General features: G+C 41.7%; 7 protein-coding genes and 2 non-coding genes across 9 annotated transcripts, besides 2 other annotated features; all 9 read right to left on the bottom strand.

Annotated features, from left to right (window-relative positions):
- Positions 1-428: 428 nt before the first annotated feature.
- On the bottom strand, positions 429-1,850 carry KLTH0C11836g (KLTH0C11836p; the record flags this gene model as incomplete). The annotated part of the gene is made up of 1 exon (XM_002552680.1): positions 429-1,850. One exon carries the CDS (start codon positions 1,848-1,850, stop codon positions 429-431), a length of 1,422 nt encoding a protein of 473 aa, XP_002552726.1.
- Positions 1,851-4,953: 3,103 nt separating this feature from the next.
- KLTH0C11814r lies at positions 4,954-5,025 on the bottom strand. Its single transcript has one exon. It is a non-coding gene; the product is annotated as a tRNA-Glu (tRNA).
- Positions 5,026-5,084: 59 nt separating this feature from the next.
- Positions 5,085-5,346: a long terminal repeat.
- A 459-nt stretch (positions 5,347-5,805) lies between these two features.
- On the bottom strand, positions 5,806-7,662 carry KLTH0C11770g (FMN-dependent alpha-hydroxy acid dehydrogenase; the record flags this gene model as incomplete). The annotated part of the gene is made up of 1 exon (XM_002552679.1): positions 5,806-7,662. One exon carries the CDS (start codon positions 7,660-7,662, stop codon positions 5,806-5,808), a length of 1,857 nt encoding a protein of 618 aa, XP_002552725.1.
- A 1,169-nt stretch (positions 7,663-8,831) lies between these two features.
- On the bottom strand, positions 8,832-8,903 carry KLTH0C11748r. Its single transcript has one exon. It is a non-coding gene; the product is annotated as a tRNA-Gly (tRNA).
- Positions 8,904-8,975: 72 nt separating this feature from the next.
- Positions 8,976-9,238: a long terminal repeat.
- A 1,728-nt stretch (positions 9,239-10,966) lies between these two features.
- On the bottom strand, positions 10,967-11,935 carry DIM1 (putative dimethyladenosine transferase; the record flags this gene model as incomplete). Its single annotated transcript, XM_002552678.1, has 1 exon — positions 10,967-11,935. One exon carries the CDS (start codon positions 11,933-11,935, stop codon positions 10,967-10,969), a length of 969 nt encoding a protein of 322 aa, XP_002552724.1.
- Positions 11,936-12,175: 240 nt separating this feature from the next.
- On the bottom strand, positions 12,176-12,793 carry KLTH0C11682g (KLTH0C11682p; the record flags this gene model as incomplete). The annotated part of the gene is made up of 1 exon (XM_002552677.1): positions 12,176-12,793. One exon carries the CDS (start codon positions 12,791-12,793, stop codon positions 12,176-12,178), a length of 618 nt encoding a protein of 205 aa, XP_002552723.1.
- Positions 12,794-15,750: 2,957 nt separating this feature from the next.
- PLC1 (phosphatidylinositol phospholipase C) lies at positions 15,751-18,306 on the bottom strand (the record flags this gene model as incomplete). The annotated part of the gene is made up of 1 exon (XM_002552676.1): positions 15,751-18,306. The coding sequence occupies one exon, from the start codon at positions 18,304-18,306 to the stop codon at positions 15,751-15,753; it is 2,556 nt and encodes an 851-aa protein (XP_002552722.1).
- Positions 18,307-18,503: 197 nt separating this feature from the next.
- KAR9 (Kar9p) lies at positions 18,504-20,153 on the bottom strand (the record flags this gene model as incomplete). Its single annotated transcript, XM_002552675.1, has 1 exon — positions 18,504-20,153. The coding sequence occupies one exon, from the start codon at positions 20,151-20,153 to the stop codon at positions 18,504-18,506; it is 1,650 nt and encodes a 549-aa protein (XP_002552721.1).
- A 254-nt stretch (positions 20,154-20,407) lies between these two features.
- Positions 20,408-22,630, bottom strand: MDL2 (ATP-binding cassette permease MDL2; the record flags this gene model as incomplete). The annotated part of the gene is made up of 1 exon (XM_002552674.1): positions 20,408-22,630. One exon carries the CDS (start codon positions 22,628-22,630, stop codon positions 20,408-20,410), a length of 2,223 nt encoding a protein of 740 aa, XP_002552720.1.
- Between the last annotated feature and the right edge of the window lie 691 nt (positions 22,631-23,321).

The following is a 23,321-nucleotide window of genomic DNA, read 5'->3' as shown; positions in this document are numbered from 1 at the left end:
GAATGGACCGATAAAGCATAATCAAAAGCTTCTTCGCACAGAGAATGCGACGCAAAGCACTATCAGCTCGGCGGCAGATTACTTCCGACGTCAAAAATTGTTGCGCTCTTAACAAGAACCATCAGGGAGGGAGGTGTACTTCGTGGAGTATTGTCCTTCATTAAACTCATAGAAACGCCGAGGAAAACAGGTGATCTTGTTCTGATTTATATTTGTCCAAAGTAACATAGAAGTTAAGACGACTCAGAGGAATTCCCATGACGAAGGAAAGCAGAATAGCAGTGTTTTCAATCGAAGCGAAACGTATTCTACAGTCGCTCCACAATCTTTTCAGAAAGCGCTTCAAATTACAGAGGCTTTGCTCTGCGCCAATATTAATATACTTGAACTTTAATTTTGCTAGCTATAGGTATATACCATAGGGAAGACTAGAAGATCCCTTCAGACTTGAGTTCATCAGTTAGTTCAGCCACAGACTTCACCATCTTTCCAACTATATCGTCAACGACTTCTTCAGTAATGATAAAAGATGGGGCTAATAGGGCTCTATCGCCACATGATCCATCGGGGTTTCCAGGCATCCCCATAACACTCAAACCATTGTCAAAGCAAACAGCTTTGAAGCGAGGACCAACCCCTAGGCTGATGTCAAATGGCTCCTTCGTTTCTCTATTCTTCACAAATTCGACAGACCAAAACCCACCTACACCTCTCACGTCGCCGACAATGTTTGATTTGGCCAATAAGGTGTTTTTGAGCTTTTCTCCCATCAAGTTTCCCATCTTGAACACATTCGATGTTAAGTTCTCTCTTTTGATCTTTTGCTGCACACCTAACGCGACGCCACAACAGAATGCATGACAAGAGTAAGTATGACCACCGACAACTGCTTTGGACCCATTAAGGAAAGCGTTCTTGATTTTCGGTCCGATCAGAACTCCAGCAATGGGGACATATCCAGAGCCTAGCGTTTTTCCCACAGTTTGAATATCTGGTGCATCACAAGGGTCTAGGTAATTTTCCCAGCAGTTTAACCTGCCGTTGGGGTTGCATCTTCCGGTACCGCACATAACTTCGTCCAGGTAAAATATTATGTCGTATTTGTTGCACAGTTCCCTTATTCCTTTTAAGTATCCTTTTGGTGGAGGGGTCGTCCCCAGAGATGACCCTGGTAATGTTTCAACTACCACTGCAGCGATGGTATCAGGATCGTTGGACACAATCTTATTTTCGAGATCATCGATGAGCCTTCTGGCATAATCTTCTTCAGTTTCTTCCTCCTTTTTGTAGCGGTAGGTGTATGCGCAAGGTATTTTGATGTTGATTTTCTTGCGGTCCATCAAGTAGGGTTCAAAGGGTTCGACCCTTGGGTTCCATGACATAGATTGGGCGCCCAATGTGAATCCATGATAAGAGCTTTCTCTGCTCATTAACTTCACTTTGTTTGGCAACCCACGTTCCAAGTAATATTGTCTCATTATCCGCAAGGCATTTTCGTTACTTTCTGAGCCGGAGGAACACCACAGTGCAGCAGAGAAAGCGCCTTCAGGAGAATTTTCAATGTAAAATTTGGCCAATGCTTCAGAGCTCTTGTTGGAGATCAGACATGGGTAAGAATAGGTTGAAGCGCGAGCAGATTTGTCCATTATTTCAAGAGCTTCTTCATCGCCCCATCCTAATGCTCCGACGGCGGCACCAGTAATGGCGTCCAAAACATTCTTATGGATTTTTCCATCCTTCTCGATAGTGATGTAAATCCCTTTGCCCTCAGTGACTTGAGGGCCTAGTTTATCCACACTAGCTTGGAAAACGTAGGATTGTTCAGTTTGGATGTCGTTCGCGATAGTCATTATACTTTAAGCTTTAATGGCTGATAATTTCAAACTTCGAAATAAGGGCGACATAACCTGCATAGTTGCGTGCTCTTTATATACCCTTCGATAATCCTCTAGATGGTGTTTCATTTGGCTGTACGCAAGGTTTAATTAATCCCGCTTCACAGGCATTCACAGATATCACAGCATGGTTGTTTGAGCTGGGAAGGTCGTGTAGGTTCGCAGATAATTTTCCCTTCCCTTGTTTCTTTTATCAGTATCAACGATTTCAAGGTAGATAAGGGAACATGTTCCTTGGTATCTTAAAAAAGAAGGTCCATTGGGATATATCACTGATTACGCAAAAGGATCCTAAGTAAACACAGGCTATAAGCTTTAGAGCATTAGATGTCACTTATCGACTGCGGGAAAAGAGCCCCGCAAACATTTCCAACGATTTGAAGCTGAAAGGAGACCGAATTTTCCCTAGGTTTTCGACTGAGTACTCCAAAGTTAAACTTTCCAGAGTTGCAAGCTCAATATTAGGCCGCTAAACATCTTTTGGAAGTTTTTCGAGACGTCTGCGTACATTACAGTGTTTCACAACGGCGTTTAAATTTGTACACTATTTCCAAGTTTCTCGGAAAGCGCACTTTTTCCAAGTCTCGAGCCGTTGCCAAGACACTAGCAACAAAATCCCCATAGCCAAGGAGGCCGAAACATTTTCAAGGTGCAGCTTGAACATATCATGTTAGTTGGATCCCGAAGAAAAAGTATGAATGCAGTATGATTTTAAGCCGGAGAGTTGCTCTTTTTTCAGGGCACTTAATTTTCAGAAGTCAGTGATTTTGTTCTTTGGGCCTTTGCACAACCACTGCTGTCTTTCATATCTTCTAGCCGCCGGTTCCTTTTTTATACCCATGGCTTGCGAATTAATTAAAGCCAACAAAGAGCGAAGCTTTCTTCTGGGAGCTATCGAAAGGAGGCTTGCCTATCTATTACAAAAATAAGCAGAATAAGCGTGAGCAAAGCTTGGAAAAGAGAGTCAACCATAGAATTTCAAGTGCACAGTTTCGGGATCGATGAAAAATCACACAACACTGATAATGATTCCAAGAGTGGCAGATCTAACTTGGGACAAAATGTTGGCCGACAATATCGGTTGGTTTCCCCGATAGCGTAAGCTACTTCACCTCAGCTAGTTGAACGATTGGCATAAGATCTTTTCCCAGACATTTTCGATTTCTGGAACTCCATTCTTTTTGCACTTATTACTTCTAAATACAATAAACACGCAAATTCGATCGTAATGTTAGAAGCAAAAGTATCACTGACATTCGAGCCTCCACGGACAAAACAGTATAGCCTTTAGTTAAGCTTCAAATGGTTAGAGTAACCAGAAACTAGAAGCAATCCTTTTGAATCATTGCCTGGTTGGTAGCCTATCCTTGCTGTTAAAGGCCTTCAAAATTTTTCTGAATGTAATGCAGGTCAGGTCAGTAGAATAATTTTCCAGCTAACAAACCTTGAAATAGTGACAATATTAGACAGTCAGTTAACTCAACTGCAGATGTTTTGAAACAGTTGAAGTATATTAAAAAAACAAAAGACGCAAGCGACTGTTTTGTATATTAGAACGAAGCGGTCAACTTTGGAAAAAACTTTAAGGCGTCACCCCGTATTGTCATTGAATGAATTCTTCTGGATAAATTCATATATTCCCACAGTACTTGTTAAGTAAGAGCTTATTAATGACGCATATTGATAATGTGGGGGAGAATCTTGATATCGGCTTCTTGAATTTTCAAAACAAATTGAAATGCCACAGCATAACTTTGGCCACTAGGTCTCGCTTACTTAGTGCTTTTAATCGTTAGCATACACAAGAAATACCACCAGTACACCAATGACAGAGAAAACTCAAACCGTAAATAAGCCTCCAGCACGCTTTGGGCATGTTGATTCTTGGATTAACAAATTCAGCAGAGTAAGAAACAACTCGCTTGAGGGGTAAGAACAGAAGAAAATACACCTGTAATAATTTCAGCTTATACCGGAAGAAAAACCTTTATCCCCAACAATCAGATGAAACATTTAGGCATCTGGTGTTTTGCGATAGCGAAACCCAAGTGCGCGGTGTTGTGCAGACCAAAAGATTTTTGGTAATAACAAAAAACTAAAGATCCCTCAGTATCAAGATAAGGTTTTGGTTGCCTCTTATTATTGACATTCGGTCTCTCACAAACGCTTAGGAAAGTGTTGGGAAGGTAAAGATAAACTTTATTAACATATCACATTTTATCGAAGGCAAAATTCAGGGCCCACTCAACTCGAAAAATGGAGATACTCTGTCGAAAAAAAAACCAAATTTCTCGCGTGAAATTCTTTTCATCCCTATCTGCAATGCTAACAAACATTAGCAAATTCAGCCCTTTTATAAATTCAAAATTTTACGCTGCCGTTAGAGCCTTTTTTAGTCTTTCTCAAGTTCGTGACAGTGACAGATATGGTCAATTTCGTTGTAGAGGCCATAATATAGTCAAGGAACATTCCTTTTACAATTATAATTCATTGTTTCAAACCGCGTAATCTCTTGTCCTTTTGTTTGGTTCGTTAATTCACAAATGCGCATTCTCTTAAATGAAGCCGTGAAAGCTTCATTCAGCACACTGTAATTTAACTCTGAGCCTTCCAAGCGTCAGTCTCTAGAAAAAGACGAAGGGAAATATTTTCATGTTAATGGCAAGTCTATAGCATTAGACTAACTCTGCTATCTTTTCACGATGTATAAGTATACACTCATCGTTGTATGCCGTAGCATGAACCTCAAATAAAGTGAGCACATTTTAACTTTTTCGACTAAATGCGGCCTGATACATGGTTTCAGTTTATTCCCAGTTTGACTTTATCACGCATGAGACAGTGTGCGAAGACCAAAGAAAATAAAATAAAAAAATCTCATCTCTTTCAGGAAGACAAAACTGTAAGCAGATCGGCAGAACAGTCCCTTACCTCCCCAATTCTGATCTGATGTTTACACAAATGCAAAACATGGTAGTGGTCTTTTGGAGTAAGTGACATCTGGTAATTGATAACCCTCCTAATAGAAAATTAGGAGAGGAACAAGAGCGACAAAAAGTTCCGAAGCGGGGAATCGAACCCCGATCTCCACGGTGAGAGCGTGATGTGATAGCCATTACACTACATCGGATTAGATACATGTGGGCGAGCTTTTGTTCTATATAAACGATTTGAAAAAGAGTGGGAGCTTGTCATAAAACAATAATGGAACAAGGATATTCTGAGACAACGAAGGAACAACATCAGAGATGGTGAGGAATACCAGAGATAATGAGGCTTGCTCTAGATCTCTGGATCTATAACTATAAGTACTACTGCATCCAAGGCTCAGTATGAGATTAAGTAGAAGAAAGAAAAAAGGCATCTTCGGATAGAAGAATAGTCGCGACTGTATAGAGGCTACTAGGCGCCAACTTCATCGTAATCCAGGAGCTCGTAATAACATTCGACAGGAGCAAACATGACCTTCTGTCGTTTGGATGGAACAATTTCGATTTCAATTGCGACTTAGTATATCCTAATGTCTTTATCCGTGACTCTAGCCGGGTTGAGTCTAATTAACTGACTTCTGCTAGTGGTTGGCTTTTAACATTTTGACAGGGACTTTAGTTTCATTTTTGTAATGTTAAAACGTTGTGTGAAGTTAAAGACAGAGCCTTGCGTGGAATTGTTAATTCAGAGTCATGTGCTTATTGAAACGTTTTGTATTCTTTTCATGTCATGAAAGTTGCCAGAGTTTGTTTCATACATATAAACATAAATGTCCCCACATGAAGTAGGCGTTCCTCTAAAAACTTGCTTACTCTTAGCTTGGCTTTATGACTTCTTGAAGCACAAGCATTTCCGGCATAGATGACTTGAGTAAATTGTTAGGCGAACGACCCTGGAAGCAGAGTGCCAAAAAAACTCTTTATTTTTCAACAAAACGAGCGAAATCGGGCTTTTGGTAAACTGTATTACACAAGCTATCGCCAGGAATTTCAATAGATCTGTTTTTTAAGCCAGTAACATCGAGTAATTCAGGACCGAGCTCTTTTATAGATTTTGCACCTAACAATCTCATAGAGCACTGCAGTTCTTCGGCTAACATACTAATGGCCTTCTCAACGCCATCTTTGCCATAACAGCTATTGGCATACAAAAAGGGCCTCCCGAGGCCAACGCCTTTAGCGCCAAGACAAAGCGCCTTTAAGATATCGGTTCCGCGGCGGACGCCACCATCAATAAATACTTCAAGTTTATCGTCCAAATGTTTCTCTTTTAAGATTGGCATAGTATCTGCCAAAACCTCCAAAGGGGCGCGAGAGAAATCCAGCTGGCGGCCACCATGATTCGATATTACAACACCATCAACTCCAATTTCGGCAGCCTTCAAAACATCTTCAACGCACTGCACGCCTTTTATCACAACCGGAAGATTTGTCTTGGTTTTGAGCTCTGCAACATCTTCCCAGGTTAATGTTGGATCAATGAAGCTCGCAAGGGCTTGAGAAGCACCTCGGGAAGATTTATTTTTGGCCGCTCTTGCATTCTGAGGTGCGTTGCTAGAGATAAACTTGAGTTTCATGTCCTTTTCACGACGACCAGATGCTGGTGTGTCAACAGTGAGAAAAATAGCCCTCAAACCAAGCGTTTCTGCTTCTCTCAACAAGCTTTCTGTGGCAGAACGATTAGTGTTAACGTAAAGCTGGAGCCATTGAATTTGCTCCTTTGAAGGCGCGGCCTCAACTATTTCTTGAAGTGAGCAAGAGGCAAATGTTGAAATCATTTGAGGGCACTTATGCTCACCTTGACCGCAGCCACGAGCGATATCTTTTTCACCCTCTTCAGGGTTTCCTAGTTTAACTAAAGCAGTAGCGCTCACATAAAATGGTACGGAGACTTTGAATCCAAGCATCTCAGTCGAGATATCAACATTTTTGACATTCACTAAGACCCTTGGCTTGAAAAAGATTCTATGATAAGCGGCATGGTTCTCTCTGTAGGTAAATTCGTCATCTGAGGCTGATGAGTAGTACGCCCAGGCCTGGTTTGCTAAAATTTGAGAAGCAAGGTACTCGAAATCATAGAGATTCAACAAAGAGTTTAAGTCCAGGAGCTTTTGGCGCAGTTCTTCTTTTCTTTGGATGTCCTCTACAGTTTCTCCTATAGCAGGTGGGGAACAGATACGATCAGATGGCATTTGGTCCTCTAGCGGCCCCAGCCGCTGAGTTTCAGGAATGTATTTTTGGATGACATCTGGAGGGTGTAAAGCAGAAAACAAAGCACTCACATCTTTTCCTGCATTACCCCTTATAACTGCAGAACCACCAGGATGCTGGTCGATGAACGCTGTAACATCGTACACATACCCATCGATCACTACCCAGCAGTCATCTTCTTTATTATGCCGAATAACCTCAGTAGCGCTGACATGTCGCCTTTTTGAGTGTTTAGCAGCATCGTTTTTGATCAGCGATATTTCTCGGCCTGGCCCTAATATATATGTGAGACCGGCGAGGGCAGTAAATAGCGCGACGTGACTCGAAAGCCTTTTCACACGCTGGGTGCCACGGAATCCGGCTCCTTTAGAAAACGCACGCCATTGGCCTCGTAGAAAAAGCCGGCTAAGGGAGACATGCGTTTTTTGCGAAATCAGTCGAAACATCAAAACTGGAAGGGCAGTAGTTACAACAGTCCTGGAAGTTGAGATTTCCGACTGCGTTATTCGAATTCGTAAGTTTAAGTCACGATAGCGCTGATTACGAAGTTCTTGGAGTCTCATCATTCCATTGCACCGCTAATTCCGATCTTGGCGCCACAGTATTGTAGGTTCGTTGGTAACGACTCGTGCGAGCCCCATCTTTAGTGGTGCGCCAAGTTGATAGGGCACATGAGTGCTACTGACTCAAAAGAGTCGCAGTGGAGCACAACATTCAATTTCGCGAGGCTCAAACACTCGCATTTTCGAGAGCGCATACGTCTAACAGGTTTCTTTTTTTATGACTTTGAGTCGTCGATGGGAGGGTAAAAACTCCTGATTACCTATGCTTTCGTAGTTGAAGGTCCAAGGATGAAGAATACCGAGTTGTCGCGCGTTCCGCGGTGTGACTTATGACGCCGACGTTTGGCAAGCATCAAAGCGTGAGGGATTTTTCAGCAGTGTATCATGGAAGGCGTTTCGGCGTAATTATCGTTAGGAAGTCAACAATTATTTCTATTTGTACCTTGAGGGAAACTTGCGACGGGAGCGTAAACTTTTTTAGAGTCTGGCCTCATCAGTAATTAGTTCGAGGTTCCCGCATGAATCCTCAACTGAAAAACAGTTTCAAGGATGCTGCAATTGATACATTTGGCTTCCTTGGCTATTAATGTAGGTGATACGAGTAAACAAGTCTTTAGTTCCTGCCACATCAAACATGCTTCAAATGCCAAAAATGAGCAATCTGAGCCAAAAAAGAAGGAAAGCCTACCTTTTTGTGCAAGCTGATTTGAACTCATTCAACCGACTGGATATGTCACTTGAACGTTTTATGAATCGACTGCCCCATCCCCTTAACAAAGCTTGGCAACGAGAGGCACCCAAAAACGTATTCAAATAACGCACTGAGCAGTGCTTAGGGGCTTGCAAATGATTCGGGCATTTAGAGTACACATTAATTTCAAATAACCAATGATCCCCCGACGGCAACTATTCAGGCGCACGCTTTTTCTGTAAATATAGCAATCCACATTCACTTCACCTTGCGCTATAGCTTGAAATAACACTGCACCTAGAAGATGAAGTACAAGAAGTAACCTTCACGTGTCAGCATCCGTCCCTGCCAACTCGTCCTTTTTCACTAGCACTATTTTGCGTTTAAGACAGGGTATTTTCCTTCGATCCCCACTTAATCCACCGAGTGCACCCCCTTGGTCTCGTAAGAATAATCGTAGTTGTCAAGATTGGCAAAAACATGAGCGGTACGAGAATCGAACCCGTGTCCCCACCTTGGAAGGGTGGGATGATAACCACTACACTAACCGCCCTTTGTATGATTGCTTAGTCGGAACATGATAACTTAACAATTAAAAGAATAGCGGGAGTAACTCCAAATTCAGTGTCATAAAACAATAATGGAACAAGGATAATTTTGAGACAACGAGGCAACAACATCGGAGATGGTGAGGAATACCAGAGATAATGAGGCTTGCTCTAGATCTTTGGATCTATAACTATAAGTACTACTGCATCCAAGGCTCAGTATGAGATTAAGTAGAAGAAAGGAAAAAGGCATCTTCGGATAGAAGAATAATCGCGACTGTATAGAGGCTACTAGGCGCCAACTTCATCATAATCCAGAAGCTCATAATAACATACGACATTTAGTGTACGGTCAGAACAATGATTATGTCGGTTTGTAGTGATAATATCTTAATAGCCAAGTCCGTGGCTCTTACTGAGTAAGTCCCAATCAAGGAGTTCAGCTAACGGTAAGCTTGTAACATCTTAACTAGGATGTTAGTTTATCGTTTAGCATTCATGACTAGGGTGAGGCTAGGTTAGAGCCTCACTTGATAAGTTAGCCTCGAGTCATGTGCATGTCAATTATAGCTTTGTCGTGTGAAAACAAAGCTGTCTGCAATGAGAATCAGAAGCAAACGTCACAAAAACAGAAATGTCGTACAAGCACCAGTAATCTATCTTATAGGTAGCTTGGTAAGGTTGAAGAACGGAGGGTGCCTAACTTTATATAGGTCAAATTATTTTATATAAAACTGCAGTACGACAAGCTTCATTGTACTTCAAATACACTATGTCGATTAGTATAGGAGCGATCCAGATCTTCTATCGTAAAGTCAGGACATAAATTCTAGTAACTTCTCTCAAGACAGATGTTAATTGTTTAACCCGTAAGTGCAGTTGTGGAAAGTGTGTTATATAGGCTTTGGCTAATAATCAATTTCTAATATCTTAGCCAGGATGTTGGTTTCACCTGATGACATTCAGACTTTGTAAATTTGAAGTCAGAGCCTCATCTGTTCATGTTCAATAAGGATTGTCCATATCACAGATATCGGGAAGCACTCTTTACATGAAACGATATCATGATCCATCGGGAATCCAAGTAACAAAAGAGGGAAGTGTTGGCTGCCATGCTTTACACCAAAATATGGAACAGGGAGGATCAAAGGTACCGGAGTAACAACATCAGAGATGATATGAAAAATCGGTTAAAATGAAGCTGATAACTGCTCTGCTGAGATCCCAGATTGACACGGGACTGAGTGGAAGAAGAAAAAGCATACTCTAGCTATAGTAAATTGTCCTTAACACCAAGGGCGACAAAGTGAACAAGGTGAAGGCAGATTCGCAGGTTCCGAAGAAGGTTGTGAAATTGATGAGAATGGATAAAGCCAAAGAGTACCATTAAATGAAACTTGAGTTATTATTTCATTCTTAGAACTTCCGTTGGTATAAATATAGCTAAAACAAGTACCCAAACAGGTTTAATAGGAATTTGAGAAATAATGAATGATATCAGAGTGTCCATATAATTATGGCTTAACTTCTACTGACGTGGCGTTTCAGAAAAAATAGGCCAACACATACGGTCAGACGTAGAAGCTTACAAGTCCAAGTTATACATTCACATTGATCAAATACAGACGCCAGAGGTCTTTTTTTATAACTCCTTGAGCCATCGCGCGCAATTCTTAATCTCCTCGGTCAGGTTATATTATTTTTCTGCGGCGTATATTTGTTTCTGTTCTGATAATCTAACAATTTACAGGTAGCTAGGAGAATAGTTTACAAGGAGTTTCTCATGTAATTCCTTTGCTGTCTCAACAAATTGAAGAGGTTTTAGTTGCAAAGGAACTTCGCTCGTCAAGCGTTTCTTCGGAGAACTATAAAATAAAAAATAATGCTTAAGCAGCAATCAAATGGAGTGATTACAAAATAGGCCGGTTGGACATGCTACGCGAAGCCGTAAGTCTATCTTTTTGTAAAATTAAGTGCTTCTGAAACAATAACCAATATCCTTATGCCTCATGTACTGGCGTTGTTATATGTATTCAAAAATTGCCGTGCAATAATTTTGGTATCGATTTCAGGCAAAATGAATGCCAACTTGATGGAATGCATACAGAAGCTTTAGAAAGTCTGTTTGGTCACATTTGCCCGCCCTCTTGTCTGACAAGCCCGTCTCCTTTAGGACGGTTTCTATTTTAGCCTTTACAACATCAATCATTGATTTTTCTGTGTCATCCACCATATCAGAGCCATTTCCAGTTGTTGCTAAAAAAGCCTTGTAATTCTTTTCGAGGATTTCAAGAACAGTTGTAGACTTGAAGCCTGCTGCAATTGTCCGATTCTTTCTGACGAATACAATGCGCAACAACCCATCCCATTCATTGAATTCTACTTTAGGTCTTGGATTCTTGATTTCTAACCTAACCACACTTGACTCAACTTGAGGGGGTGGCCTAAAATTGTTTTTGCCCACTTTCATTATATGTGTGACGTTCGCCCACATTTGGACGTTAGCAGAGAGTCTGCAGTATAGAGAGTCACCAGGTCTTGCTAGCAGACGCATAGCGAACTCCCTCTGAAACATCAAAATGGACACCCGAGGAGGTTTAGGTTGATTAATCAGTTTGAAAACCAGCGGGGAGGAGATTTGGTATGGTGTGTTACTTATGCAGATATCAAAATAGGGTAGATCAGTTTTCATGAAATCTCCCAACAGAATATCAAGCTTTTTTTCGCCAGCCGTGCCATGTACTCTTTTAGTCAACTCGGCTCCCATCCTTGGGTCCATTTCAACAGCGATGACTTTCCTTGCCTGCTCTAAAATTCGAACAGTCAAATTACCTGTACCGGGACCAACTTCAAGGACAACATCTGATGGCTTGATCTGAGCTTTGTCAACAATTCCCTGCGCGACAAGTGGATTTTTTAGGATATGCTGGCCTAGATCTGTATTAAACTTAAATACAGAATTTAGATGCTTCTCGGCAGAAACTTGGTTTCCCTTGCTGCCTGAGCCCGAGAAACTTTTCTTTGGAGCCTTACCCATTTCCCAACTGTATTTGACCAATGTATTGGTTAACGCTCTTGTAGGGCGCTCTTTATTCGAGGAGATACTGCGAAGTGTCCCACGATGCGATGAGCTTCTCAAAATTTTTTCAGGTGACTTCCAAAAGAAAAAACCTATTTAGCCGATTACCTAATCATGAACACAGGCTCAGAATTTCTCCTCTAAACCAGAGATTGCAACCTTAGTGAATATCAATCACGGTTGCACCACCTGGATCTATCAATCCTCAAATTTCAATTTTCTAGCCACTTTCAAGGCTGAGAAACTAGTTCTTTCTTCACGACCTTGTTGCGTTTCAATTTTACGTGGACTGGTATTAAAGCTGTGAAATGCTGTATCAGTTCCAGTTTTACCACCTCGAGGAGGCGTCGTGAAGCCTGACACTTCAATAAGGTTTTCTGACTGATGTTCGCTGTCTGCGTAAGTTGGAAGGTCGTGTATCTGAAGAACGCCCCCGTAGTCGTCGGCGTTAAGCCTCGAAAGTGGTGCTCTCTCGTTAGAAACTTGGGTAGGCTTACTGCCAAATCTGCAATTTGGGTTATCTAAGGGTATGTTCTCTTTCTCCTTTGTGGTGCAAACTTTGTCATCGCCTGCGTGACAAAGTTTATTTTGCGCGGAGGAAACTGCTTGTTGATCTTCCACTGACTGCTCAAAAAACTGGAATGGTTGTACTTTTTCAATTGATTTCACTTGAAGTACTGAGTGTTCCGCGCTCCTTCGTGCTGTCCCAAGCTTTTTTGGGGATAAAGAGGCAGACCTTTTGCGTAGGCCTGATTTGCTATTTATGTTCTTGCCCGAAAGCGCACGGCGTAATTTACCAGGAGATCTAACGTTCATACACGTTCTGGCTTTCGAAATTTAGTACTTTTCGTTGCGCTCCTTGGCGTCCTGCATGCCTACACTGATTTAACAAGATCAATGGTTTAATTGTTCGTTAGAAATGCTGGTACTCAGATTTTTCGGATAATTCAGAAGCGGACAGATGCCTTTAAAAGATGGAGACATAACAGGCGTTGTGCATGTCGTGTCAAGTCATGTTGTCACTGACCTCTGATCTCATTTTATGACTGCGTTCAAATTACAAAATTCAGATACCCTGTACTACACAAGTTGGCACAGGAGCCCAAAGCGGATAAGTCGTTCGACACGCCAATGGTAGTAGTTGCCTGCAAATAAGCTGGAGTACAACTTGTTTCTAAGCCTCTGAAAGTACTGCCAAAAATATATATTATTGACCCAAAATTCCAATTTGCTCGCTACTTTTGCTTGAATGTTATGCGGATTGATAAGGCGCATGAACTATGAGACTGAGTTTCAGTGTAAAAACTGGAAAGATACACAGAAATCCTGCTTCTCGTAAATCGCACATCCATTAGCCAGGTGTGTTTTGATTTTTTCGAGTACAGCTAAGAGAGTTATGGAATGATGGTACCAGGAATCTGGTTGTTGAAACCAGTGCCATAAATTATCCAATGGTTGAGTTATTCCCATGGAAACCATTAAGTCCAACAAGGTTAACCTTCCATTTGAGGCACACTCTTAGCTTAAAGGGACTTCAATGGTGCCATAGCGTTTTGCGTTTTTTTGTTTCTGCAATGCTATCTTGCCAAAAGAATATACTGTCCTTGGACATAGCACACTTAAGGAAGACCCTATTACATAGAGCACCAAGTACTTGTGGGCCTTAGATAAGCATAAAACAGAACCGAACCTTTTGCCTTCTATAGGGTTTCCCAGAGCAGAGTGAAGCGGTCTTAATCACACCAACCTTTCCATCATTAGTCTCTCGTCGCAAATTGCCCACCTCACTGCCTATAACTTGATGAATGTATTTCTCTTCATACACAAAGTCTTGCTTCAACCATGGCAAAACACCTCTACACTTCAAACTTGCCTATAATCTTCAAGCGTCACGAATCAACGATAGTACTGTAACAGGCCCTCATACATCGCTAAAAGAATACATGACGGCCTGTGAATAGCTTTTAAAACTTTATTGGTAAGCATTTCGATTAAACTGCACTTCAAACAATGTTTGGTTGACCCTCATACGTAACCATTACTTATTGAAAACGAGTGAACTCGAGTTTTATGAATGTTTTAGAAAGCGATTGCATCAGGATTAAGAATACCAAATTCAGTAGTGCTTTATTTTTTTGATCGAAACCTCTGAACGTGTAGATGTCAAAAAAACAAATATCAAAGTCATTAGCATATCTGGCAAGCGCATTAAGACACAGTTACAGTTAAACAAACATGCGTTGATCATGTCAAGATTTTCATTGAAACTTCTTGCAAATCTTTTGATGTGTCTTCTTAATAAAATCATGTTAGGTTTCAGCAGGAGAGCGACTGTTACTGACTAGCGCCTTCATTTTGATAAAACCGTCTCACATAATATTTGCTCGAAGCACCTTTGCTAGATAATTTGAGCACTAACATTGTACAGTTCTATCTCAGCTTCATGATATGCTGTTTTCAATTCAATTGTTACTTTTGTTTTAGGAATACGAGCTGCTTTGGAAGATGTTATAATTCGGGTATTAAAGAACAAGGCAGAGTGTGTCAGTTTTAGGGGCTTGGTTTTTAGATCTTCGATGTATGAAGATATACAGTCACGTCATTGAAACCAATTAACAGCTCACCAGGTAACTGTTGACAAAGATCCCCTCCTCCGCTGGCCCTTTATTTAGAAAGCCGGCCTCTGGACCAGGATCGACAAGAAGTTTACGTTGTTCTTGTTAACGGCCGCTTCGCCTTACATTTTGGCCAAGAAGCGGGCCTTTTCAGATTGTTCACATCACTTGTTAGTTTTTCGCTAAAATTTCCGGAGACGCGCGGTGAAGTTTTTATACTATCTGTTGGCCCCAAGTAGACCGAACCCCACGAGTGATAGTGTTACTCGTAAATTGCGGAGTTGTTCATCAACTATTTGGCAGGTGGTTTGCCGCAAAGGATGTGGCCTCTCCAGAGAAAGAGGCCTTTTCACAAGCTAGCTAGCCTTTCCCGCCATGGTTAGCTGTTGAAGATCTTTCATTTTTCAGGGATACAGCCCGTTTCCATATTAATTACAGAGCTTGTTGAATGGATTCTAAGCTTGGGGTCGAATGGTTTGTCGCAAGTCATTTTTTTGTATGACGCGGAAAGATCCTGTGTGTCTCAATCAAAAATTCATATTTTCAATCCCTAGCTCTCACTTGATATTCTGAGAACCACACAAGCGTTTGCTCGTGCTAAGGGGTAAGGCTCAAATTTAGAAAAGGGTTTAGACTGATTTAAATCAGGGATTTTAGAACAGCGCAATGTCTGACTCTTTGACAAAATGATGGAGATGATTGTCGCTTAGGTGAGTTTTGTAGCTTCTTCCCCCAATAACCCAATCTTCACTTTTTGGCGACAGCTTCGCCGTTTACACTACCTTGAATCCTCAATTGGTGAATTACGCTGTAGTTTGCGCTGGATGTCTTGATCAATAAACTCGGATAAGCGAATATTGTTTCTCGTTCCAACTAGTATTCCTTGCATTCAACAAAAATCGCGTCTTGTTTGAAAGAAATTAATGTCTGTTGCGCTGCTAAAAGTATAGGCTACCGTTAGTTTATGCCTTGATATACTCAATGATTCGTTCGGAAGCCGCCCATTTCCAACGCGCCGTCAATCACGCAATGCATACTTGGTAACATAGGATAATCCTGTTTCATCATTGTGTCCAGTAGCGTCGCTCTAATTGGCGGCTCAATATAGGCTTTCGGTTTTCTTGATATCAAGAGACTTTGGCATTTGTTCTTTAGCATTTAAACATAATAGTAGTTAACGCCTAAAAACAACGTAGAAAAAATGAATCGCTCACCACTTCCACTATATAGTGGGACATGCCGATAGCCCTTTCTTAGGTAATCAACTTTTAAACAGCACGAGGCGAGGTCGGTGTCGCCGGCTTTCACCGTGAATAACAAGAAATTGAAAAAGGTATCTGCTAAAGTCACTTTGAATAGGGCCTCCCAAGTAGGTGTGAATCCGTTTTCCTTGCAGCACTGTGTTGAGCCGGAAGACTCGCTAGTGGTCACCCCATTAAAAACTTCGAAAGTTTCAACAGGCATGTTGCTGTGTACTTCAAGCTTCACACTGAAATTGTAGGAAGACTGTTTTTGCTTGAGTGTTTTGGGCTTAGGAAGTAACTGTGCAGAAAGAACCTCGATTGAGAGGATCATTGTTTTGCTTTTCAATGATGCATAAAGGTCTTCTATCTCATTCGTCTTATTCACGTCGCGTGCTAAGTAGCTTGGTTTCAAAACGTAACCCGAGTGCCAAAGAGAAGATTCTTCCAGCGGTAGCTGAAACATGGCTTTGTTCAGTTGTTGGCCCAGATCATAAGTTTGCCAATTGGTGGCAACCATTTGCACCCCGGCCTCCCAAAATCTAATAGGATTAAAGTTCGACGATCTATAACGAAGTGCATGGGGATACACACGCATCAAAAAACGTCTGTTATGCTTATCTATTGCTAATCTTTGAGCCTCGTCTTTCCCTAGATTATCAAGTTTCTTCTCACTGAGTGAAAAACAATGATTGGGGACTTTGGACTCTGGTAGCGAGAAGTTTCTAAACTTCACCCCATGAATTGCGGATGCTGCCACTAAACTCTCAATTACGTGGATTTTTTTTGATATGCTCAGTCTTCTTCCAGTTGTTTTTTGAGAGTCAATCTCGGAATCATATGATGAGCTCGCGGAAGTTGAGGAGGTGGGTTCATCATCGGGTGTAGCCCTAACTGTACTTGATTTTTTGACTTTAATCAAAAACTTATGCTTCAGCTTTGAAGGTGAGACAAGTCTCCCATTTTCAGAACCATGGTAAATTTGATCCCCCAAGAGATCCCTTAAAATACGTTCAGTTACTAGCTGATTTACAGGCTTGCAGTGAATCTCTAATGATAGTATCAAAGGGTAAGGGGATGTCATGAATGCGTATTTTCTAACAACACGAATAACGTTCTGCAAAGGCAAAGAGCCCGTCAATTTTCCATGACAAACTACAGGGCCATCTTCCCCATCCCATATATCAATTTCAATACATCGGCAGCCCTGCTGTAAAGCATGAATATAGGTTTCAACGGTTGGAGACTCTCCGAGTTGTTTGCCTTGAAGGTAGGTGTTGTGTGAGGATGAAATGAAGTATTTGTTGATGGGCATTGAGTAATCCATGTCGACATCGCGCAAGTAAGGTTGTGATGACAAGTATTTTTGAAAACCGTCTAGGCTCATCAAGCAATTGTCTTGTTTAAACTTATTAAATTCTTTGAAAACAGTTTCAGAATTAATTTCTTCATGTTGAGCTTGCCGGACAAATCGACCAAATCCTTCCAACGTTAACATTGCCTCCCCATTTGTGATATTAAGCCATATCCTGGACAGCTCCTTCCTTTCTTTCAGCAGTTTAACAAATTTTTGAAATTCCGTGAAGTTAAGCAAACCATTAGAGTTAGCATCCGCAGTATTGAAGACCTCTCTTAAATAAACATCCGAGCAAAATATACTGAACTTTGAGCAAAGAGTTTTGACATCATTAAAAGACAAGACCTCGACACTTTCAGCACACTTTTCTGAGGACACACTTGCATGCCAATGTATATTCGCGAACATGTCATCTTCCGGGTTTTTTATGCTCTTCATCAAATTACGTCTCGAATCGACCAAGTTGACAATACCAAGGTAGAAGCACTCTAGGTCATCTAGGTTACGAGCTACGACATGGAGTGCACGGAATTTCGAGGAAACTTGGTAAATGATAGTAATCCAGAGACGAGCAGTGGATGGAGATGCTTTATAATCTTCGATGTAATTTTTGGCCATCTCACCACACCGGACATCTTTGATAGTATCGAGGTCTATACTTTTAGATTCGCGCCAAGATAGCATGCCATCATTTATAGTAAACACATGATCCACTTGTTTTTTTCGAGTAATCTTTGTCATGTAAATGCCCACTTGTAGCCTATGATACATGTCTCTTAAAAGGCCTTCGTCCCTAGCAAACTGGTTTGCTTTTTCAACATTTCTAGAAAGATAAGCCTGATTGTAGGTCATAGGACCCAAAAATGCAGGGTTTTTTTGAGCCTTGGAGCGCGGGATGTAGTTTGTGGTTCTGCGCAAAATTCTCCGGAAACTACTCTTCACAGAGCGTTGTGGCGGGCTTCCTTTCACAGAGTTGCTCGTATAACGAGCGCAGTTTTCATTTAGTAGCACCAATTTGCTCTCATCTGTGCTCTTGATCCACGGCTGTTGTCTTACGTGCTGGCCAGTTATAATCTCATCGCCGTGTAAAGAAGTAGCAAAAGCATCATTCGACATTTGGATCTGGTCGGGTGGCACAGTACCTCAAAGAAGAGACTCGAAAACTCTTCGAACTCATTCAATGATACACTGATGCTTTCAACAATTAGTATCCGATTTTGAGCGACAACAAGGTTGAAAGAACGGACTTAGGTTCCATGTGGTAACATACAAATTATTCGTTAAAAAATATCGTATTATTTAATCAGTCTCAATTATGTAACCTTGACGCAGTGTGCTATTCTTCCACGACGTATCGAAGGTTGACTACTAGCCTTAAGTCTAATCCTCATAGGACTGCTCAATTTCGTGCGCAAAGAGCTCATGTAACCAGAATTTCGATCCAGGTATATAGGAAGTCCAGAACGACGCCCCGAGAAAACGCATATTTTGCTCAGTAGCTTACGAAACGAGAGTTCAGCCGAGATTTCCTTGTTTTCTTCTCCACTGCCGGTAGAGGCTTCGGGCAATTTCAAAACGGGGACTTCATAAAGATTAATGGCGGCTGACTGTGGCGCCATTTTGTTCGCGTAATTGGTGTTCCTCTTTTCTACTGACGTTGGCGTGTTTTGTATTATTACTGGCTTAATGTTCATTCTTTGAAGCAAAAGAGCCCCTACGCCCTTAGATTGAGGCTCTGAACGCCTGGAATCCTCACTCCCAGTGCTTTTGAGAGAAAGCCGACGAAGGCCCACTGCTATATCTTGATCATAGTTTTCCTTCAAGTCCAATAAATCAATTTCGGATTGTAGCGCGAGCCATTGGGAGGCGAGCTCATTGGCTTTTTCTGTGACTTCTATCGTCAGAACTGAATACGAAAGCGCCTGATATATGATATTGAAGTTTTTTTCGATTGTCGAACTTAATGCCAGTAACCTATTAGCATTATGAATGTGTGTCGCTGTCCGACTGGAATCTAAAAGAATGTCCCGCACTTGATCAATGTCGCCAGCAATTGAATCGTTCAATACCTGAAACATGAACTGCCACCTGGTATCAACCAAGTCACTCTTTAATGACACATACGCCGCTACCAGTGTCTCATACTTCAGAGAAATAGTGTGGTGTTTTTGGTGTAAGATTTTTGACAAAAACTCTTTATTGTGAATTTTCCTGCCCGTGAACGTTTCGATTTTGGTACTTGGCACCAACCTAAGATTGCCCTCCAAAAGGTTCATCGATTCTCCAACTGCAATGAAGCTATCAATCGCTTCGTTATCATTCGGAAACCTTGGAAGGGTACTAAAGCCAGTGTCAGCGCTTGCCAAAAGAATTGTGCTCACTCGTTTGGGCTTATCAAACTCACCACTGTTGAATTCTGTTGAAGGAGTGTGTCGTCGTATTTCTGAGCATTTTTCAATATTCTCATCAACAAGCATATCAAGAGAACCAAGGTGATCGTTAAGTATTTCGTTAAATTCTAACCCTGCTTCGAAAATCGCCTTTGATGATATCAAAACAGGTTTGAAACTCTCGAGGCTGGACCAGCAGCCCTCGAAGCTTTCAAATAATAGTTCTGGATTCTCCCCAACTGAGCCCTTAGCTAAGTTGTGTTCTATAATTTTGAGCAGCTCTTCCAACTTGGAGTCGAAGTCGGCAACTTCTTGACAAAGCATATAGAACTGCTTTTTGCTCTTCTGCATCCACTCAAACCTGTCTAATAACTCTGCTGGACTACACTTGTCATCAAAATTCGACGACAGGACATCTTTCAGAAACTGCCACAGAGCCTGTAGCTTAGCGAGGTTCTTCTCAACGTCACCGTCCAGTTTAGGATTATCTAAACTTCGTGCTGTACTGCTTAAAACATCAACACTTTCTGACAAGAGCTCCGAAAGTTTTTTGCTAGGAGATGCTAGCTCCATATTAGGTCCATGAGAGAGGGCTATGTTTGCCGGTTTTCTTATGCAGTCTCGAAGACTTAGTTTGGCTAGAGTTAAACTGTAGTTTGGTGAGGGACGTTTAAAAGTATAAATATTTTAGAATATTAAATAAATGTAATCGAATACTATGGATGTCATTTTGTATATACAAGGTACCTGTGATAAAGAAATCTTCTAAGATCTGCTTTTGTTAAAAACGATTGAGCTTTTTTTATCAGTATAGAACTTTACAGTGATCATGGAGTAAGCTTGGAAGACTTCTGGTCCAAGTTGAAGTCATTGGCAACCTGCTCCAACACTTGATCATCCACTTCATTTTCTTTCGTTTCGACTGAGTTTCGACTTTGTGACTGTAGCTGGGTCGGTTTCTTATCATTTAGTAGCTTAAAAAGCTCACTCTGGTCATTCGCGTAAAGCTCCTTAAATTTACCCATTTCAACAACAGACCCGTCGTTTCCTAGCACAATAACGTTTTCGGACCTTCTGATTGTGCTTAAACGGTGTGCTATACTTATAATAGTCAACTCGCGGCTTCTCATAAGTCTTCCCAGGGTATAATTAATAGCTCCTTCACTTTCAACATCTAGGGCAGATGTTGCTTCGTCTAGAATCAAGATTTTTGGTTTTTTTATTAGCGCTCGAGCTATCGCTATCCGCTGTTTTTGGCCACCGCTTAGCGACGCACCCCTTGGGCCTATCACAGTTTCATAGCCCTCTGGAAACTTGGTGATAAATCCGTGGCAAAAACACTTTTTTGCGACAGACCTTATTTCATCCATTGTCACCTCAGAATTCATACCATAAGTTAGGTTGTATCTTATACTACCTGACATCAACATAGGCTCTTGCTGAACAACACCTAAATGGCGCCTTAAAGATTTACAGCTCAATTTTGAGATGTTTTGCCCATCAATCATTATGCGACCGCTATTTGGGTCGTAATACCTGAGCAACAAAGAAGCTATTGTCGACTTTCCCCTTCCAGAGGGACCCACAACACACACATTGGAGCCAGGTTCTATTGTGAAATTTAGTTTGTTGAAAATCTGGTTTCCAGGCCTAGTTGGATAACTGAAGGAAACATCTTCAAACTTAATTTCCCCCCAACTTGGAACATACGGTTTTCCGCTACTAGGCTTGATTTGAGAAGTGTGATCCGTCATCTCGAAAAGCCTTGATGCAGCACCCGCCCCTTTCATAAGCTCAGAGTAGAAGTTCGATAAGCCAAACACAGCGGACCCAGTGTACTCTGTGTAAAGCATAAACGCAGTAAGATCACCGACTGACAAGCCGCCTTGTAAAACCAAATGTGAACCATACGCCAGAACAATCAAAAAGCTCAGATCTCCCAGAATACCAGTGGAGCTGAAGAATGTAGCATTCGTCAAAGCCTCTTTTTTTCCGAATGAAAACACTTTTCTAATGGCATTATTGTAACGATGAAGCTCTTTGCCTTCAGCAACGAATGCTTGGATAGTCTTAACTCCGCTAAGCTGCTCCTCAGAAACTTTTGTAAGGTTACCAGTCGACTCCTGAAGTTCTCTTGATATCATCCTGATTTTCTTACCGTAGATTAGAGCTCCAACTAGCAATGGTGGAGCAAAGAGGAACAGCGCGGATGTGAGAGAGGCAGAAATATTTATCATCATACCAATTCCAACACCGCCACAGATTATAGCTTTGAACCCGTCAGATACGTTCTGGGTCATCGAGCGTGACACGACATATGCGTCAGAACTTAGACGAGAGATTAAATCCCCGACTTTATTTCTATCAAAGAATTCCGCGTCCTGGTGTATGATTTTCTTTATTACATTGGAGCGCAACCTAGCGACAAGTTTCTCACCTAGTACCCTTAGTAGAACAATTCTTCCAAAATTTGCAATAGTACCAAACACTAAGATCCCTGCAAAAATAGCGAGAAAGTCAAACATCCCAAGGCCATATATGATTGGAGGCAAATCTTCTAACGTCATTGGCCCCGAAAAGCCCCCAGAAGCATTTTTAACAGCATCCAAAACTATACCAATTACTTTCGGAATGGTCATCCCAACCGTTGAGCTGATGGTTAAAAGCCCAATGGCAACTGATAGCAGCTTCCAATCGTGACGTGCTAATCTAATGAGTCTTAGTATCTCCCTGTAGTTGGTTTTACTCTTCTCTTCAGTCGATTCATTGTTAGCTTTTCCACCTGAGTCATTGGATGAAGATGGTGTGGAAGAGTTGGGAGAGTTCTGAGAGTGATAACGGATGAAGGAAGAGGATACTGGATTCCGAAGATCGAGTTGTGTGGGTCTCTGTAGCAACCCTAAAGGCCTGTGAGTCGCACCATGGTATCGTGCTGGAGACAAATGAATGAACGCTTGGACGCCTGAGAGTCCACGCCGCCAGCTCAGAAGTTGCACTCCCAAAGGTAACCTTGCACCGCCTTGTTGGCGTGAAAATCTTGCCAGCAGCATTGTAAGCACTTTTGATCGCTGTGGCCCGAGACAGCGCTTTAGTCAGTGGATAGGCGATGAATGTGACGATATGTCATAACTCATTTAGTTCAAAAAAAAAAAGCACGAGGCCTTAGTACAAACCACAAGTTAAAAACAAGCCATATATGTCTTGCCCCTCGCACCCTGCACTTCTGGCGTCAATCTAACTTGCCATATAAGCGTGAATATAAACTCTAAACTGTTTAAACTTTCTTTGTATACAGGCTACGAAGAGCATCAAGGTCTCTAACCAGCGATCATCGGATGTGTCCCTCAGCCCATACTACACCGCGAGTCCCTCTAGTTCTTTAAGGGCTGAGCCTCGGCGACAGGGGTGCCTTTCTCGTATTTTATGAATCTAGCTTCCGTCTTTGACCTACCCAGTACCTGCGCAGTCTGGAGGTCATTTTTCAGCGCCGAACGCACAGTCTGGGCGGCAATAGCCATGTAATTGTTGTAGGTCAATCCAGCCTTTCTCCAAGCAGACATTTTCGATACTTCGAACTTTCAGTTGTTGGACTTCAGTTTATGATATAGGATGACTGTATATATTTCTGACCTGCCCTGCTCTCTCCTAATTTTTCGTGCTCTAGGAGAGAGAATGAGGGTTTGATTGGATCATTTTGGGGCAGGGTAACAGGAGCTAATTATGTCTCAAAATTCGAGTAAT

Source organism: Lachancea thermotolerans (assembly GCF_000142805.1).
Source record: "Lachancea thermotolerans CBS 6340 chromosome C complete sequence".
NCBI lineage: Eukaryota > Fungi > Ascomycota > Saccharomycetes > Saccharomycetales > Saccharomycetaceae > Lachancea > Lachancea thermotolerans.
This window is presented reverse-complemented; position numbering and strand designations above follow the sequence as displayed.